This window comes from Herpailurus yagouaroundi, unplaced genomic scaffold, assembly GCF_014898765.1.
Source record: "Herpailurus yagouaroundi ecotype Mexico unplaced genomic scaffold, PumYag 195, whole genome shotgun sequence".
NCBI classification, from domain to species: Eukaryota; Metazoa; Chordata; class Mammalia; order Carnivora; family Felidae; genus Herpailurus; species Herpailurus yagouaroundi.
The window spans coordinates 12,560,791-12,580,790 of record NW_024412426.1 but is presented as its reverse complement, the minus strand read 5'-3'; the positions used below and the strand labels follow the sequence as shown (position 1 = coordinate 12,580,790).

Genomic DNA, 20,000 nt, shown 5'->3' with positions numbered 1-20,000 from the left:
ATTTTGAGAACAGAAGGGGTCAAAGGAGCCATAAATTTGAAAACAAAAAAATTGCAATAGCGACCATCAGTGCCAAAAATAAAGTATTTTTCAGCATTCCAATATTTAAAACCCAAATCATCCTTTTAAGCTTGCTACTACATACCACACGAGAATAAGAGAAGCAACCAAAGCTGTGTCTATGTGCCTCTGGGAAATTTTCATAAATAAAAGCAGATGATGTTGACATAAACTTTCCTCCCACTAAGGGAGAATGCAATATGACCTAGCTGTTCATCAAGTATTAGAATGTTTGGACTAAAATGCATTTAGAATTTTGGAATTTACTTCTCCCTTATTTCTTTTGTTTATGTCAAAGGATAAAATCAAGACCTTTTAGCTAGTAGGTTTTTTTTTTTTTTTTCAAAAAAAAGCTAAAAGAATAGCAATAATGAAAATGTAAATTGGGAAACACCAGTTTAGTCAAGTCATCTACTAAATTAGTCATCAAATTATTGGGAAGCCATTGAGAAATATGGAACTTTGAGATGGTAATGGAATAGGGATTATTTAGTTTTAATATTAGGTAAGATTAGAATTTTTACAGAGGGAAATATGCAAACTTTCCTGACAACCCATGCTAGGATTTAACAATCATTACCACTGCAGAGGGTTCTCTGTATGCTGTACTTTAAATTCAATTCTGGTTTCTGTGGATGTAAAGGCTAACAACAGAGAAATCATTATCCCTGGCATAAGATCCTTTCAAATAGTTGATGGGAATTAGTGGTTCTCAAAAATGTTTCCTTCAAACCCCTTTTACACTCTTATAAATTATTGGGGACTTTAATGAGGTTTTTTTTGTATAGATTATATTTATTTGTATTTAGTACTTTAGAAATAGAAAAAATTTAAATGTATGTATTTATTCTATAATAAACTCATGACATTTTAACATAGTGAACATATTGTATGAGAAATTATTTTTCCAAAAATAAGATAAATTTAGTGAGAAGAGTGGTGTTTCACATTTTGCAAATTTCTAGAATGTCTAGCTTAATAGAAGACAGCTGAGTGCTCATATTTGCTTCTGCATTCATTCTGTTGGATATCACACTTCATGTACCCTCCAAAAACTCCACTATACACTTGTGAGACAATGAGTATGAAAAAGAAAAATAATATGTTAGTATAATTAGGAAAGTAATTTTAGTCTCGGAGATTCCCTGAAAAAAATGACGGGGAACCCCCAGCTACTCTTAAGAACCACCAATCTAGGGGTGCCTGGGTGGCGCAGTCGGTTAAGCGTCCGACTTCAGCCAGGTCACGATCTCGCGGTCCGTGAGTTCGAGCCCCGCGTCAGGCTCTGGGCTGATGGCTCAGAGCCTGGAGCCTGTTTCCGATTCTGTGTCTCCCTCTCTCTCTGCCCCTCCCCCATTCATGCTCTGTCTCTCTCTGTCCCAAAAATAAATAAACGTTGAAAAAAAAATTAAAAAAAAAAAGAACCACCAATCTAAATTGAAAAACCTACTTGCTTTAATGTTTCACCAGAAATATCCTCTATAAAACATTTTGATAGTGTCTCTATTCTTTTTTGAACCCACTATATGTTGCTTATTTCTAAAATGAAAAATCCAAAATTTTTATGGGTATTTGTACTTACGCAATTCCTTTTCTCTGATGGCCTGAATAGAATATAATTTATTAATTTATTAATTTATTAATGAATGGTAGGTGCCAGGGGTTTGGGGACAAAGGAAATGAGATATTCTTCAACAGGTATGAAGTTTCAATTATCCAAGAGGAGTAAGTTCTAGAGATCTACTGTGCAACAAAGTGCCCATAGTTAACCATGCTGTATTGCACACTTCAAAATTTGTTAAGAGGACAGATTCCATGTGTTCTTACAATCAATTAATCACTACCTATATTCAATCAGAATTGCTAGAAAAAGGGGTATGAATAAAAAGTTATTCTTCTGGTTAAGGTAAGGACTCTTCTTCACCCCTTGGTTTCCATAAGGTAGGATTTCCCTAACCTCCCATTGTCTCATCCCTAGCAGAGGTGGAAAAGGAGAGCCCAGCTGCCTCTTCCCCCTTTCTTTCTGGAACCAGTCTGCATCAGAGTTTATCCTCTAATTTTGTTCTTGATGATCCAGACTCTGCATATGCAATAAATGCTTGCCTGGTACAGATAGGACAGTAGGTTGGCCTCTTTCTGGGGTTTATGCCTACTGTGCACACTGTTGATGAACACTGGAGGATGTCTTCTAATTTGGTCTGTCAGTGTTTAATGTCCACATTCTATCTCTGTTGTTTCATAACTGAGAGAAATGGAATATATTTAACTGGGCCCATTGAACTCCAACATCTTTGGTTTAGAAAATTAAAAGGCAATCAATTCTAGAATCTTCCATGTGGTCAGTGCATGGCTCCCTAACTCCTCCTTACCTTCCAAGCCATTTATGGGACCCAGGTTAACATGAAGACTAAGTTTACTCAGAAAAGTAGCCTCAATTTGGGAAAATAAAAGACTTTCTGTGTGACTCTGCTATCTACAGGCAGAGAAGTCGGCAGGTCACATTGACTTTTAAAAAAGAGAACTACTGCTTCTATAACACATTTTTTTCTGGATTTATTTAATTATGATGTGACTTTGACACTGATTATCTATTTCATTTGTAATTCAAAGACTTAAGATTTTTAAATAACTAAAATTACAGCTTATGGTAACTGAAATAAACCTAATTAAGAAGCAACTTCAGAAACACTTTCTTATCAGAGAAAACATGAAGACAAAAAATCATTTAACATAGAAAACCATGAAAATAGCATTACCTCCTAGTTTTTCTGTTTTTGATTTGTATTATTTAAATGTGTTTGTTTTCTACATAAAGCCTTTCTTTTTCACCTCATGTTCCCCAAGAGTTTGAACCCGAGGTGAATTCATAATTTTGTGATTATGACATCAACCCGTTGCTATGGGAATGTCTGTGATTTAACAAACAGAATCACAACAATAGTTCTTTGTACTGTTTAGCATTTTTCATCTGAAGATTAAAAAGTATTTTGCAAACAGCATCTCAATAATCCTAGCAACCTCCCTGTTAGAGTGCTTGCGGGAATTTTTCTTTCTCATATATTGGAAGAACTGAGACAGAAACAGAAGCAGGACGTTTTACACAGATATCTACTGTCAGCATCTGAGCCTGGACCAGGACCCGAGAGTATTCTTACTAAGACAAACAACACATTACTGTTATTTTATTATAGAATCACAAAGGTGTAATCTTTATGTTACGAATGTAGGGAGAAAATTTCCATGCTTGATATAAACATCTACTATGCATGATGATGCCCATCACAGTCTTTCAACTACCTGTAAGCTTTAATGTTATGTCTTTTTTTGAGCACTTTATAGAACGTGTCCTTGGGAATCTAGAAAACTTTCTAATAGTGACAGCTATTATCTCTAAGTGAATTGAAATCAGGAAAGCCATTTTAAACGTTAACAGAGTATTCTTGGACAATTTTCTACAGGAAACAATCCTAAACTAACAAAGAGAATGTTCAGCTGGATTAGCAAAGGCGAACTTTTCCTGCTTTGATTTTCACGGTCCTATAATCCACACCAGATGTCAAATCTTGAAATTTAGAGTTCAGAATTTTGAACTATTGTCTCTAGTGAGATCATAAACACATTTTATGGGGCTGCTAAGTCACACACCAAAACAAAATTTTAACAAATCATTTTTTTAAAAGAGAAAACAAAAGCAAGTGAACCAGACATGAACATATTTAAGAAATGTACCTTTGAACCACTTAACTCGAGGTGGAGGAATACCAGAAGTTTTACATTCCATAACTGTTGTATCTCCAAGAGCAACCAACAGCTCGCTCTGAACTACGATCAACTTCGGGGCTTCTGAAAAAAACAAACATGCAAATCGTCAACATCTGGCCCAGTGCCACGTGGACCTTGTTCATGATTACACTAAATGAACCAATTTAGCAAAATCTACCAGTATTTATGAGCTTGTGGTTATTTCAATGTTTATAAACAGATTGAAACTCTTATAATGCAAGTGTTCATAGATAGATGTGTGTGATGAAAAGATTATTTATTAAGGCCAAAAATATATATTAGGCAAAAATAATTCTGATAAAAGAGTACAAAAAATTAGGAAATTAATTGAAAGGTCTTTATGAAAAAAAAGAGATATATAAGGAAAGACAAATCTTAGAAATCTGAACACATCTTATAGAAACAGTAATACTGAAGGAACAGAGAGAAGAGTAATAGTAATAAAAATATCAAAAGAGCTATAATAAGGCTGACTTGGCTAAATTATGAGGATAATATAATTGTAGATGAATCTGTTGTAATATTTTCTATGTGATTTTAAGGATATTCATGTTTCACTACAGAGAGAGGGTTGTAGTCTAAGGCTGAAAGTTCCATCTATAAAAAGTAGAGCCTCCATTCTCTTTTTGCCTTTGATGCTAAATACATACATTCTCTAAGTTTCTTTGCCCAATTCTTTAGAGTTCACTCATACATTTTTTCTCTTAGCTGGGCATGTTAGGACTTTCTAATTTCAACTGAAGTAGTTTAAAAGAAATTGAATTAACTTCTCAAAGATCATGTTATCCCTCTCCTAGAAAGAAAGCTTTCAGTGAATTCATTCCACAATTCTCTAGTTTGGCTTTCAAAAATCATACACTGGTACAGAGCTTTCTCTTGTAACTTACCTTCCATAACACTTTCTTACTCATCACAAGGTACAGAGCAAAATGGTAGCCCAAAGCACCCCTTACCCTCTCCTATCTTCCTGTTTTTGCAAAGCTGTTTCCTCTGCCTGAAATGCCCTTCGCCACAACTCTTGTAATCCCACTTGTTCCTCCAGACTGAGCTTAAGCCCTGCCTCCTTTGAGAAATCTTTACAAATTCCCAATCAGAATTAATCTTCCTCTCCACCAGTCCTCTGCTATAGTACTAGTCTGTCTGCTTTCTTCTATATCTCTATGTATAGCCATTCCCATTATGCAGGCTCTCAAAAAGTAAGGACTTCATAACATACATCTTTTATTTCACATTCCACAATTTTAGATACTCTGGGCAATTAATAAGGTGAATAAGTGGGTCAACTATTTTAGCTTCTTTGTGAATGAAATGAAATTTGTGTCTATGATTCAGAATCTATTTCAACCTGCTTTCTACAGTCCCACTGTCTATTTCTTCTCTAATCTTCCAAACTTACCATGTGCCTTCCTCATTTCTATCAATGAAGACCACTTCTTTCTATGCTTTCAGCTTTGATATTTACAACACTTTTGCTACCTCCCTCATCTATACACACCAAATTACAATTCTTAATTTTTATTGTAGCTTTCTTACTCTCCACTGCCAGTTTCACTACCTTACCATAAATGGCAGGGTAGACTGCTAGCCATTAATTATTCACAATTACAAACTAACACTGAACATGTCATGTCCTTGTCCTTTATTTGTTTAAGAAAGACCAAATTCAAAGAAACACTCTATTCTGTTATATATTATTAGAAGATATGATTATATTAAAATATATTAGATTATATATTATATGTTATTATACATTTTATTATGGAATATTTATTATAATTATCACAAAATGCATCCTCAATAAATGCTTGAGTTTGGAGGGGAAAAACTGAAGATGCAAAGTGAAATAGCAGCTAGACAGGATAAATGACAGAAATGTTATAAATATGTCATTACTATAGAAATACTATAAAGCTTTAAATATAAGTTAAAAATATAAAATGGAAGTTGAGGTAAACTAGAAAGGATATAGAATTTATTAATATGTAAGCAAAATATTGCAAAGAACAGAAAAGCCATGGAAAGACAGACTTTGTAGACAATCTGGGACTCAACCACAAGACGTAAGCCTCCTAGATTTCTACTGAATAATGAAGCTATCCACTCCCTGAACTTTTAACTTAAATGTTCCAATATTTGCTTTAATTAATGTGTGAAATAAACAATCAATTATAAGACTGGTTAGAACTGACTCCTAATACTAATTTTCAGAAAAGTACTTTTACATTGCTTGATATGATATGCATCCTATTTTAATTGCTTTTTAAACTGATTATACTTGCCAATATATCTAAGGGTAGAAGTCTGTTTGTCTGTTCCAGCTGCATTACTTGCCAGGCAACCATAAATCCCTGCATCTTTGGGAACTGCATTTTTGATAAATAAGGTACCTTCTGAGGTCATCCTATACCTATGGACAAAAGAAAATAAAATTGAAAATACCCAGTAACAGTATGAAGAAACTATAGTACCTTCTTACAAATATTTTAGACTTATATTTTTGATGCTGCTTGCAAAAACTATTAATGTCATCATGTTATAAGAAATATAGCAGACGTAGTAGTAATAATAATAACAATAATCATAATAGATGCCAGTATTCAGTACTTGCTATGTGCCAGAAAGTGCTCCAGAAGTTTTACGTTTATTAATGTTTTAAATCTTCACAATTACCCAGTGAGTTAGATACGATTATTATCTCTGTTTTACAGATGAGTAAAGGGAATATATAACTCACCCAAAGGCAGTTAGTAAATGGAAGAAGTGGAATTTGCAAACAGGCAATCACACTCTGTAAACTGCTATGCTAAATGATTCCTCACAATGAAAACCTGAGAGATACAATGCCTCCTGTCACACAGCAAGTCAGTGATGAGTCTAGAAATAGAATCTGGCTCATACCTAAGCCCTCCTCCTCAGACAAAACCCAGAGTAATGGAAGCTCAATAGCTGGAAGCTTCCTTGTTTCTGTTCCCCATGGTCATTGCACTCTGAGCGTGAGAAGATTCAATGTCTTTAAAAGGCATCCAGCAGATAAAATATATCTCAATGCAGTATGGCAAAAGTGACTAGGAATTACAAAGAATGTCTGCACACATTTTCATTAGAGCTACTGTTCCATCCATGACATCTCCTTCTCTCCTATTAAATCCCATGACCATATCTTTAATAGATCAGTGGAAACTACATATTGCCCCCTAGAACATTTATTTTCCCCATTTCAATTATTCAAGGTAAGCCAAGGGTTATGGTGTCATGTTTCCAATGCAAAGTATTGTGAAGCTCTTAGTCCTGGCCATTAAATTCAAGACTGCAGAACATCCAGCTCTGTCAAGTCATCATTTATTATTTTATGGACATTTCCTGGCCTATTTAGAAAATCGAATGCTGTGGATTTTGGTCAAAGCTCCCTCAACCGTAGGGACTTAGTCACATTAGTTTTGTCCGGCTTTTGATTCATTCTAATTAATATTTCACTCAGTAAAAACAAAGAATGTGATACAAACCCAGTACCTGTGTGAACCCATGATAAACATATCATTAATGGTCCAGGTGATCTTTGGTTTGGGAAAACCTGTTGCAGAACACATGATAGAGACCTCAGATCCTCCTGTGAATGATTGATTCTTGGGCATCACAGTGACTTTGGGTGGTTCTGCAAATAGAAAGAAACATATATGGCGAAATGGCAACTTATCCTGATGTTAAGAGCTTCCTATCTTAGCAGATTTGTAGGCTTCTTACCACACCTTTATTTTTATTTGCACTTTCAAGAATTCGTTTATACAAGTAACAACCAAGTTGCAGCAGAGATTTGGGAGATCTTCCCCAAAGTTGACAGGAGTTGCAGACTCTGCACTCTGGCTCTCTGTGGCCCAGGTTGCATGAGACTGGGGTTCCTGGTCCCTGCAGAGCCCCCCTTCCCCCTGAAAGCCTGATGCTGTGGCTGGGACCCTGGAGCCTGCCACTACTCTGCAGTTCCAGGGCAGAGGGCCTTACTTCTGGCCATTTGTCCTGAGACCTTGCACCTCAGCCCAACCCTGTCAGGCCTACTGCTATTTCCAGATCCCACAGCATGAGAGTAGATGAGGCCTTGCCCTCAGAACTTGGGAAAGGTCCTGCTAACTCTCCTCTGGGGGACTTTAGGGACCTGGATTGGAGGCCAGTGACAGGAAGGGCCTGAATGAAAGCCATGGGAGCCGCAGGAGCAAGATACAGTGATATGTGGCAGCTGGAGCAGGCCAGGGAATTGGGAAGGGTACCTCTGTCCACTCTCTCGCTAGGTCCTGCCCCCCAGTCCTACTCTGCTCCATGGCCTTGCTTACTGGGCTGGCCTTGCAGTAACTCCATTCTCCTGGAGTGTCTTGAACATGTGGAAGAAGGTGGTCCTCATGGCCTAGGGGCAGATGTGGTCCATTCTCTTGAGGTGTCTTAGGTAAAAGAAAGTAGTCCTCATTGCCTGGGGACATCAGTCATGGTGAGGTCACTGGTGGGGATGGCATCTAATATCTCCACCTTGAATGTCCCTGAGATAAAGAGCTTCCTTTTAGGGTGCCTGGGTGGCTCAGTTGGTTAAGCGTCTGACTTCAGCTCAGGTCATGATCTCACGGTTTGTGAGTTTGAGCCCCGTGTCAGGCTCTATGCTATCAGCTCAGAGCCTGGAGCCTGCTTCGGATTCTGTGTCTCCTTCTCTCTCTGCCCCTCCCCAACTTGTGCTCTGTCTCTCTGTCTCTCAAAAATAAATAAATGTAAAAAAAATTAAGAGCTTCCTTTTGGGGTCACAGAAGGAGGAGAAGGTGGAGTATACCACAGAAATGATGGGCACCTAGACCTGAATTGCCAGGTAAAAGGCATCTTTCTTGAAAGATTGCCCTTCTGCATGTCCTCAGGGTGGATCCACATTCTGAGGTACTCTATGACCATGGGCTGGCCTGTGTCAGACATCAGAGTCATGGTTTGTCCTGGAGTACTGCCAGTTGATGAAGATGTCCCCAAGACACATGATCAGGCCTATGGGCCCCATGAAGAGAATGCCTGCTTGGTGATCTACATGCAACACTTGTGGAGAGCCTCCAAGAGGCCTATCATGTTCAGGACACTCTGGTGGTTAAAAAATGATGACTCAGAGTTGGCCCACTTCCACCTTCTAGTGGCCCTCTGTCTCAAAGTGAAGGGTTCTATATGTACTTGAAGAGCTGGACAAAGCAACTGATGATATTCATGTTCTCCACCATCTGACTGCTGTGGTGTAATAAGCAGATGACCCTGGCCATACTGGAGACCGCGAAGCAGAGCACACAGTACAAGGGGATCTTGCTTTAGAACTTGGCCATGTGGCTCAGCTGTATGAGCAGCAGCAGCAGCAGGAGAATGGTGGTCAGCCACGGCAAGAGCTCCATGACCAGGGCATCACTGGGACCACTCACCTGCAGGAGTGCCCTGTGGACCCAATTGTGCTGGCCTTGAGCCCCCTCCTTGGACTCCAACCCAGACAGAGCTCTTTATATGACCCCCATCAGGGGTCTAGCCCAATCTGTACAGGGAAGGGACCAAAGGAATTTTAAAGCAGAGGAAGTAAATACTCTTTGAGAGTAAAATGAATTTGGTTCCAATGTCATGTTTCTGTACTCCAGTGTTTACCAGGTGGCCCCTTCCTACTTTGCTCCCACCAGCTGACCACTGGCTTCTGTCTGCTAAGTTGGAACTTCAGTATAAACCTATTCTCAGGAAAGGTCTCTACATAGGGCCTTTTGCCTCTTTCCATTTAGTGAACACAGGTTTGGAGCCACCACTTGTCCTGGCTGCTGCTCTTTATTTATTAGATTGTAATTTGTTGAGGTGAAGACAATCTCTTTCATATTATTCCATATTACATTGCTTTCTACAGTATTTAATATCCCTTTCATGCTATACAGTGACTTGTAAATAACAGGCACTTAAAACTGTTGAGGGAATACAGTCCCTTCCTAAATTGTAACTTGGCTCTGAGAATTTTTATGCCTGCCACTCTCAAGGTCCTGCTATATTGATCATTTATCTCATGCCCATGGATTCACAGGACACAACAGGAAATAGCAATTATTCAAAGTTTCCATTGCATACATTCCACTTCTACGGCAGAAAACAGACTTTTGAAAGTAAAGTAATGAATCAGGAAGTTATTGTCAAAAAGGATACAAAAATTCCCTGGGGTAACTGGAATGTTGATATATCTGGCCTAATCAATTCCACATTTTACATCTATATTACTACAGAATGAGAGTTAATCTTCAAAGAAAGTACCATCAAAGAAATAATAATTTTCTTAGTGTAAATATTTCCCACTCAGTAAGATAAATGAAAATAAATTCATTCCACAGTGTTTGAAATAGAAGTTATAGGTATTAACAAAAATAAATAAATTTAATAACATGTGGTTTTTGCACAATTATTATGTTCCAGGCTCTGTGCTAACCTGTAGGGAGACAATGATGAGCCAAACAGACATGGTGCCAACTTTCCAGTTAACTGCATTTTTAATATAAATGAGATAGAGAAATTCAATTAGTTAGATCTTTATATATTTATGATATATCTTTACTATAAGTTAGCCTGCAAATTGTGGCTTAATTTCACTAAGAAAAATTAGTCTGAGAAATCCTGATACATTTGAAGGAGATACAAGTGGTAACACTAGACTAGTAGGCTACACAACTGGATAAAACTAATTAGTGCCTAATTGCAAGCAGCTTACAATCACCCTCCTTTTTTTCCTGTTTACATTGTGTTCTTCAAATTATGATTGTCTTTGAAGTTAATGTTAAAGGGTTTTTCCTGCCTGTGGAATTGGTTGATAGTCTTATTATTCCATGGATTCTTCTTGGTGAACATATGGCTACAGAAATACAGGAGGTCAAGGGCAGACTGCCCATGGCCAGTAAGTTCAAGTTGTGATTCCATCTGGAATCCATCAATTCTGAAATGCCAGAGGACTACACATGCTGTGGGAGTGTTTCAGATAATCTTTAGGGGATGAGGGGAAAAAGGAACACTTCTTTCTCTTTGGAATTTATTGAATACCCACATTTATTCAGTCCCACTTTCTGAAAATAAAATGTTTCTTATGCTTAGCTCATGTTGACCTAGGATTGCTGCAAAGACTCAGCAGCTCTTGGGATTTATGTCTAAACATGGTGCCTCCTGATAAAGTCTAACAGAATTGGCCTGGCATCTCTCCCAGCAAGAATTCCACTGGTAGGCTCTGTAGTTCAGGTATCAAAGTGAAAATAAATGTCAGTTACTCAAACCAGGATGCAGAGGGCTAAGAGGTCATTTCTCAAATAAAGCTTGGACATAGGGTGCTGCTCAGGGTCATGAAATCAGTCTGTGTGCATACATACAGATGGGATGACATCATCTCACAGAAGGTGAGAAATTTGCCATTGTCCTGGAAAGAATATTTCTGCTGACAATAAGAAAATCAGAAAGGAAATGAACAAACATGGAAGCAAAATTAGATTTCTGCCAAATAACAGTTGAATAAAGATGGTCAGAATGATTCAGCCTTCACTTGATTAGGTTAAATAAGGCTGTAATAGACCTCACTATAATTATTTCAACTGTTAGAATTTTTAATTTTCTAGAAAAACAGCTCCTCTTGTTTTAATAAAGTGGTTTTAATGGAGCAGAACAAGCTTAAAAGCCTTAGTTCAACTCTATCAAAGTCTAGAGTCAAATTTTAGGCTTTGGGGGGAAGTAATCCAGTCTTAGTTGGTTTTCAATCTTACTTCACCACCACAATAATCACCATTATCATCACCATTATCACCATCATCACCACCACCACCATCATCATCACCACCACCACCATCAACCACCAACATCATCACCATAAATAACAACTTGCTTTTCATTAGCCAAAACAATGGAAACATGGCGCTCTATTAGTATTAAGGCATTAATCCATTCTTTATATTTTAGTCATAAAAAAAGCAAAATAGGTGAGTTTTTACAATTTCTCACCAATGATTTAAAGAGATACACATAGATTATGATAGAAAAATAAAAAAATAAATACTGTTTTAAGACTTAGGTGTCTTAGCACACTCTAAATGGCAAGGCTAGCAAAATGAATTGAAAATAGCTATTGTTCTGCCTGCAAAGGCTATGGAAGATAAAATCTTGCCTAACTCTTGCAAATCTCCAATGTCAACCTCACACTCTCAAGACATACTTCCTGTTGGTGGTCAGCTGGATCTGACTTGTTGCTGTTTTGCCTCTGATAGGGCATTCTCAAAGAAAAGATCTAAAAGACTTTCTCTTCAAGGTGATTTAATTATCACCAATAAATTAATCAGATGATGGAAATGCTCTGAATTATCTAAGCAACAATTTAAAATATTTTCACCACTGGCATGTGTAGATTACCTGGGCAAATTTCTTTGTGTTTCATCCTTTCACACAACAAACATTTATTGAGTACCCATAATTTAGACACTTTATAACCATACAGAACTCACAGAATACTGGATACAAATCCAAATTATGTACAATGAGGTACTAAATATCCTTCTGGTAGTCAGCTCTTCAAATAGGAAGGTTGGCAAAATTATTGAGTGCCTGTTACATGGTAGGTATCTAACTCTAGGCCTATCATTTATTTTCCACAATAACTCTATGAAGTGTCACAGCCATTCTACAGATAAAGCACCTAACAAGCCTCAACATGGTTAAGTAATCCATGTGTCTGGTCTATGCCTCAGTGGGAATAATAAGGCACAGTGTTATTGCAGATTAGTTAAATTAACATACATAAAACACTTAAAGCAATTGCTGGTGCACAGTAGGCACTATGTAATTTTTGCTATTATCAATATTCCATTATACAGTAAAGTATGACGGAGAGTGATCAAATAAGTGACATAGCATTTAAAATAGGTGTGTCTATATATATTATCTAGGCATTTACAAATGAAACTTGATCACAATTCTCATACTTGCATGTTCTATTTAGATCACACATCCCACTAATAAATGATATGAAATATACCTTATTTGATTCTTCTGAAATGTAACAAGTTCTAGATACTCAAAATTTGTTAGAAATTTCAATAAAAATAGATAAATCTAGTTTTTCCACATTTTGCTGATTAAAAAAAACCCACGCTAATACCTATGTCACCTGGCACTTGTTAAAAAGGGGATGTGATGATGTCATGAGCATATGGTTATGATAATATCAATTTCATACTGAGTGAAGTAATTCTGGTCATTAGGGTTTAACTTCATCCATCATCTTGAGAAATATTTCCTTTTTTTACTGCAACATTCTCTCTGGTGATGCGAACTAATTAGTGACAGACATCCACCCTTTCCTGACACCATAGAAAAAAAATTAATACTTCTAATGTTCATACAGACATAACATGGCAAAAAAAAAAAAAAAAGGAAGCCTTGTCTGGCCCTTTGACTTCCATGTGGCAGCATGTAATTATGGAAGAAATGTCAGCTCTCCATGGAATATACTCAACAATTTAACCAGGATTCCCTTGTTCATTGTCAGCTTTAAAAATCCTCCTCATAAAGGAGCAACTAATAAAATCAGTAGACTTATTTCTTGTCCCCAAACAGGATGATAGTGTGTTTTAAACAAAACTTTCAATTCATACCGTGTAATACATACCACACCATTTATTCTAACTTTCACTCCTCAGCCTGGTCAGTACAAGCATTTGGAAATAGAGCAGTCACGTCACCTTAAAATTGATAAACTGCTTTAGCCTCTTTCAAAAAATTTTGCCAAACTTACTCACATGATACAATTTTTAATTATGGTAAACTAAACAATACTTAAAAAAATCTTTATAAATTTTTCATAAGATAACTATCAGACTTTGTTACAAAATAGGTTTTAAATGTAAGCAGTGATTTGCTGGCATGTGCTGCGAGGGGAAAAGAAAGTACTTATGTAATGAAATCGAACATTGTTGGTGTGACCCAGATAAGCCACTGAAATTCACATGGAAACATGAAAGATAAAGTTAGTGACCCTAATCTTCCCTATAGTTTATTACTATTACTTTGAGGTCCATTCAGCAATTAAGGAACACACATCTATTGGGTGCAATTGTGTTTTTCTCTTTGTGCGGGGAGCTGTGGTTAAAAGGCGGGGGCGGGGGGCAGTAAAAAAGTACCTCAGTACATATAATATGATTGGGGAAAAATGATGGTAATTAAGTACAAAATTGTGTGTCATAAAAAGAAAGAAAGAAAGAGAAAGAAAGCAAAAAGTTCTACAGAAGCCTGACTATTCAGAAAGATGGTTTAGTTGATGGCCATACCATCTGAATCTCCTCTGATCTTAGAAGCTAAGCAGGGTCATGCCTGGTTAGTACTTGGATGGGAGAATGAAGGTGGTTTATGAGAGGAAGTTCACATCAAAGGTAGGATTTAGATAGGAAACCTTAAAGTCAAAATAGCTCTTTGAGCTAGGTCATAGAATCTGAGTGAGAACCATGTAATCTGGAGGTAGTCGGGATGCTCTGTGACTCAAGCAATGGGCGTGGAATTGGGCAAATCATGGAAAGATAGAAGTAACAGAGCAGAGGTAGAGCCAAAGCAGCAGAAAACAGGAATCCACTGAAAGTATAATGGACATGGAGCCTGGTAGAGGAAACATTCACTGGCCACCAGAAAATCAGTTCTGGAGACTGAAGATGAAGACAGGTGTAGTACCTAGCCACCCTTTGGAGAGATTCGATACCAAGAAAATTCAAAACTCATACAGACACTACAAACTGTCTGCCTGATACTGCTCTAAGAGATAACATTTAGCAGCATGAGTAATATTTCATGGCAGAAAATAATCTGATAGTTTCTCTACTTTGAATTCATAATTAGAGGTGAAGTTTTAAGAACAAGTTCAAATATTTAGTTACCCATGTTAAAGAAACAGGCATAAAGGAAAAGACATAAGAATATCTGATTCATTTAAAGTGAATAGTATCCATATATTGAAAGGAAACATTTTTATTTCTTTTTTTTTCTCCATACATTGTTTTAGGAGGATAAAGGTTGAAGATAAAATGTTAAAAGTATTATGGAAGATGGGATGCCTGGGGGAGCTCAGTCATTTAAGCATCCCACTTAGGCTCAGGTCATGATCTAGCTGCTAGTGGGTTTGAGCCCCGCCATCGGGCTCTGTGCTGACAGTTCAGAGCCTGGAGCCTGCTTCAGATTCTGTCTCCCTCTCTCTCTCTGCCCCTCTCTCTCTCTCTCTCTCTCTCTCTCTCTCTGTCTCTCTCTCTCAAAAATAAATAAACATAAACAAATTAAAATTATTATGGAAGAGTCAGTGTGTGGAGGGCTAACGATTGTCAATTTTATTCTGAGGTAATTAGGAAACCACAAAAAGGTTCTGAATGCATGGGCATTTAAGGGAGGGACGCCTGGGTGGCTCAGTCTGTTGAGCATCCCAACTCACTCAGTTCATGATCTCACAGTTCGTGGGTTCAAGCACCACAGTTCATGGGTTCAAGAACCCTTGAACCCAGTTCGTGGGTTCAAGGTTCTGTGCTAACAGCTGGAAGCCTGGAGTCTGCTTTGAATTCTGTTTCCCTCTCTCTCTCTGCCCCTCCTCTGTTCATGCTCTATTTCCCTCTCAAAAATAAATAAACATTAAAAAAAATTTTAAAGCAATCTTGGGGAAAATTCACCTGATTATACTATGAATTAAAGGGAGGGAACAAAATTTGAAGGAAGTCCAAGAAAAGAGGATTTTAGTAGTTTAGGTTTGTGACATGCAAAGGGGATGACATGCAAAGTTACCAGGGAAATAAGGAAGGGAGTGATTTGAGAGACACTGACAAACTGAACTAACTATGCATAGGGAAAGTGGGAAGCACCTGGGCCTAAACATATTATACCTGGGATAATTCCATCTGAACTCTAAATTTCACATTAGCTCATTCACACTGATCCCTATTAGCATTGCCAAGCATCCACTGATTCCAGCATTGGCCCACAGAAAATATGTCCCAATACATCCATAAATAAAAAGAGAATTGGAAATTCAATTTTAAAAATTGATACACTGTGTTTGTGTGGTCTGTGGAAGGAGCACACAAAGTGAAAGCGAGAAAGAGGAGGGCATGATTCCTTGAAGTAGATCCCAAGTGCCTGGACTCCTGGTCTAGTGCTTTCATTACCCCAGGAAGCAGTGAGATTCACAGAATCAGGCAAGAAAGGATTTTTATCTCAGCAACTTTCAGTTTAAGAAGCAGGGTTATAAAGTTCTAGACGCTTTCCTTAGCCTCCTCCAAAAGGATATGTGTCCAAAAGTCACCTAGTGGAGCAACCAATTGTAAATTGTTGTTTAAAAGGGCATTGAATTACATTTTGGTAAAAAAAAAAAAAAAAAGAATGTATTTTCAGGGCTGTCAATTAATCCCTGTGATGGAAGATTTCCAAGCTTCTAAGTGTTCCTAGTGATAATTTCATGTAGTGAGGAATTAAGACTCTGATGAGAAGATACTCCATTAGTTTTCAGTATTAAGTTTCTGTTTTTTACTTGAGTTCTCACAATAAAATCTAAATAAATATCCTTATTTTGGAGATAGTTAGAAACCTACATTCAGCCTAACCACTTAATTGATTCGTATATTTGAAAACATAATAGAACAGATTTACAACTGCTCCCCAAATACTTTTCTTCATTGTGGATGATACGTTGAATGATCTAACATCAAGCAATGCTAGATGAGAAATTGGAAAATAATTAGTATTTAATTACTGAACGTAATTTCTATTGAATTGTACAGACTGTAAAATGTATTTTACTGAGTCTCTGACTCTTCTAAATATCTGTGTTTCCTGTTGAAAAAGCTAACTTCAAAAAGTTACATAATGACTGTCATTGAGCCTGCTGAGAATTGTAATTAGTAGTTATGTCCTATCCCAACAGATGTGTACCTAGTGATTTAGCTCAATCAGTGTATTTAAAACATACTGACATTGTTTGAAAATGCATTACTTCCGCTTCTGATTAGGGAGGTAACTCCAGCTAGTTCTAGTGGTAACCAACTTTTAAGTATGAAGCTTGCACAATGAGTAACAGAATTTCACTAAGAGTGATTTACAATAGACAGACGTGCTTCTTCATTTAAATTTTCCTTAATTTTCAAATGAGTAGAAATGTTAATGGAATACATTTTCACATCTTTTAAGTTTTTCCATGCCTACTAGAAAGTTCCCATAAAAATGGCCAGGGATTCCTTCCAAAGAGCAAGAGCACAGGATGAAAACTAAAAGCCAACGAATCAGCCAAACAAAAACAGAAATCAACTGCCTGAACAAAGAGGCAAAGGCCACTGAAATCCCGAAGACAATGGAATCAAGTGCATATTTCCAAACGATATCTCATCAACGTAAATATGAAGACCTGGCTATAACTTTTCCAAAATGGCAGAATTATTCCTGAATGGCAATAATTCCAATGAATTATGAGAGTCCTTAATATACACAGCAGCTGCAATAAATTTCCTAAGACTTCTGCTCTTGCTATTTCCGCTTTTCTTTTTTCTCTGGAAAATACTACAGTTGTGCTATCCAATTCGGTAGCCACTAGCCAAATGTCTATTTAAATTCACATTTAAATTATCTAAAACTAGATCAAATTTCAGAACAAGTTCCTTAAAGAGCATTAGCCATATTTCAAGTGCTCAAGTGCCACATACAGTTAGTAGCTACCACACAGAGCACCACAGATATACTTCTATCATTGTAGAAAGTTCTATTTGACAGTGCTGGACTAGAGAGAAGGTCTGTTAAATCTGAGAGGTCATTTATTCATTGATTTACCAGTAGGTGGTGCATTAGCAATAAAACACATAGGCAAGGACTAAATCTTGACAGTTACAGCTGGATTTGCAAAAAATCCCATACCCAAACACCAATATGGTTAGGAAATACAGTTAATAAGAGAAGGGCAATAATTTCAGAGATAGGCAGTGATAAATTTAGGCTAAATTCTATTTAGTGAAAAACTACTAATGGCAAAACACATGAAGATTTATTAAAAATTTACAATTTTTATTTTCCCAATGTAAAATATAAGGAGATATATATATATATGTAGCAAATGTTTGCTCCCTTGGTATCTATTTGAATTCCTAGTATAAAATTCCTCATTTAAAATTATACTAATTCCTAGTATAAAATTATTTATACATTAACATTGTTTCCATATAATACTATATTTTTTCTTTCCTTAACATTTCAGGAGCTTCTTTGGGTGATTAGTCAAAACAGATTAAGACAATAAATATGATTGATAAGAAGGTTAGAATTTTTAAAGTCTATTCTTTCTTACTTAGAAAATCTTCAATTAAATGATGACCAGCATTGACTATTGCATTACCTTTTCTTTACTGGGCTCTCTTTATAACAATTTTCCAAAATCACAGAATTTCCAAGTAGAAGAAAGTCCATTCTCATTTGACTTGGGGAAAAAAGGGTCAATCATAAGTAGCATTATTACTTCATAGCATATTAGAAAAATGCTATTAAAGCTTTACATATATGTACATGTATCTTTTGATCCAGACACAATTATGGCAAGGATATCTTTTGACTATCAAAAGTTGGCAATGTAATATTATTCAGTGCTAAAAAGAAATGAGCTATCAAGCTATGAAAAAGACATGGAGGAACCTTAAATACATATTACTAAGTGAAACAAGCCGATCTGAAAAGGATACGTACTGTATGTGTCAAACTGTAAGACATTTTTGAAAAGGCCAAACTATGGAGACAATAAAAAGATAAATGGTTTTCTAGTGGTTGGGAGGGTGAAAAGGAGAGATGAATAGAGCACAGAGGTTTTTAACAGCAGTGCCAATAAACACTCTGCATGGTACTATAATGATGGATAAATACCATTATAAATTGATCCAGACCCACGGAATGTACAATGTCAAGAGTAAACCCTAATGTAAACTACAGACTCTGGGTGATTATGAAGTGTCAGTGCAAGTTCATCAATTGTAACAAATGCACCACTCTGGTGGGGGATGGCGATAATGGCAGAGGGCAGAGAGTATATGAACCATCTCTGTAACTTCCTCTCAGTTTTGCTGTGAACCTAAAACTACTCTAAAATAATAGGGTTTTTTTTTTTTTCAAAAAAAGGGTTATGGTACTCAAAAAAGGATAATTTTATAAAGTATGCAACACTTATAGGATCAAAAGTACATAAAAGTAGATCTACATAGCACTTCTAGCAGGAAAGACTTAAAAATCTGGCAGTTACTTTATGTTGCTAGACAAATTCATTTGTTACCTTAGTTATCTTATCAGGGAAGTGACCTACAATGTGATTGAAAAAACACTTAGCCTTGCAAGTCCAATCTGAGGTTCAGAACCTCCCATCCTTCCAGTTGTCACTTCCTGACTCCCACACTCTCCTTCCCCAACTTCATCATGACCCAAACTCCTCTGACCCTTCTGATTTATTCCAATCTATCAGACCATGCCTTTAACCTTCTCTTTCTTTCTGTATCCAGCCTAAACTCCACAGAGCTATCACTGCAACCACTTTTTCTCCCCCTGGTACCTTGTTTTTATTGTTTGCTGAGCCAACATCACAAAGTCACAAACCTGAATGATTTTTCCACTTGTATATGAAAAGGATCCTGAAAACGGCAGGAAAAAGAAAATCACACCATCCTAGGGACAGATCTCCCTCTTCAGCTGGACCCTCTACTCTCAGCATGCCCACATTGCTGTGTCTTCATTCTTCTGTGACTTTACACATGTAATTTTCTCCATCTAGAAAGGCTTTCCTGATTTCCACCTGGGTAATGCTGACTTATATTCCCCACTGGAATGGGTACCTCAGGTACCATCTCCTGTGTGAAGCCTTTCTCAACATCCACTCATCACTATGAATTAAAGTCTCCTAGGTATAATACCCTGGTGAAATTCTTACCACACTGTGTTATAAATATTCATTTAATTTACTTATTCCCTTTCTTATATTATAAACTTATTGAGGGGAAGGATGCTGTTCTATCTTCATTTATACCCTCAGCAAAGAGCACAATATCTGACACTTAAAGTTTTGGTGAATACATGAAGGAAGGAAGGAAGGAAGGAAGGAAGGAAGGAAGGAAGGAAGGAAGGAA

At 36.9% G+C, this 20,000-nt stretch overlaps 1 protein-coding gene across 5 annotated transcripts in view; it reads right to left on the bottom strand.

The window, feature by feature from the left end:
- HMCN1 (hemicentin 1) overlaps nucleotides 1–20,000 on the bottom strand; it is a 492,563-nt gene that overhangs the window by 251,063 nt on the left and 221,500 nt on the right. For 4 of the 5 annotated variants that reach the window (XM_040446605.1, XM_040446604.1, XM_040446606.1 and 1 more), the window contains 3 exons: nucleotides 7,354–7,495; nucleotides 6,123–6,250; nucleotides 3,790–3,903 (listed from right to left, as the gene is read on the bottom strand). In XM_040446605.1, the coding sequence (XP_040302539.1) occupies nucleotides 3,790–3,903; nucleotides 6,123–6,250; nucleotides 7,354–7,495 (384 nt within the window). Of the gene's footprint in view, nucleotides 1–3,789; nucleotides 3,904–6,122; nucleotides 6,251–7,346; nucleotides 7,496–20,000 lie in introns of those variants that run through there. The other variant, XM_040446607.1, reaches the window with a different exon arrangement.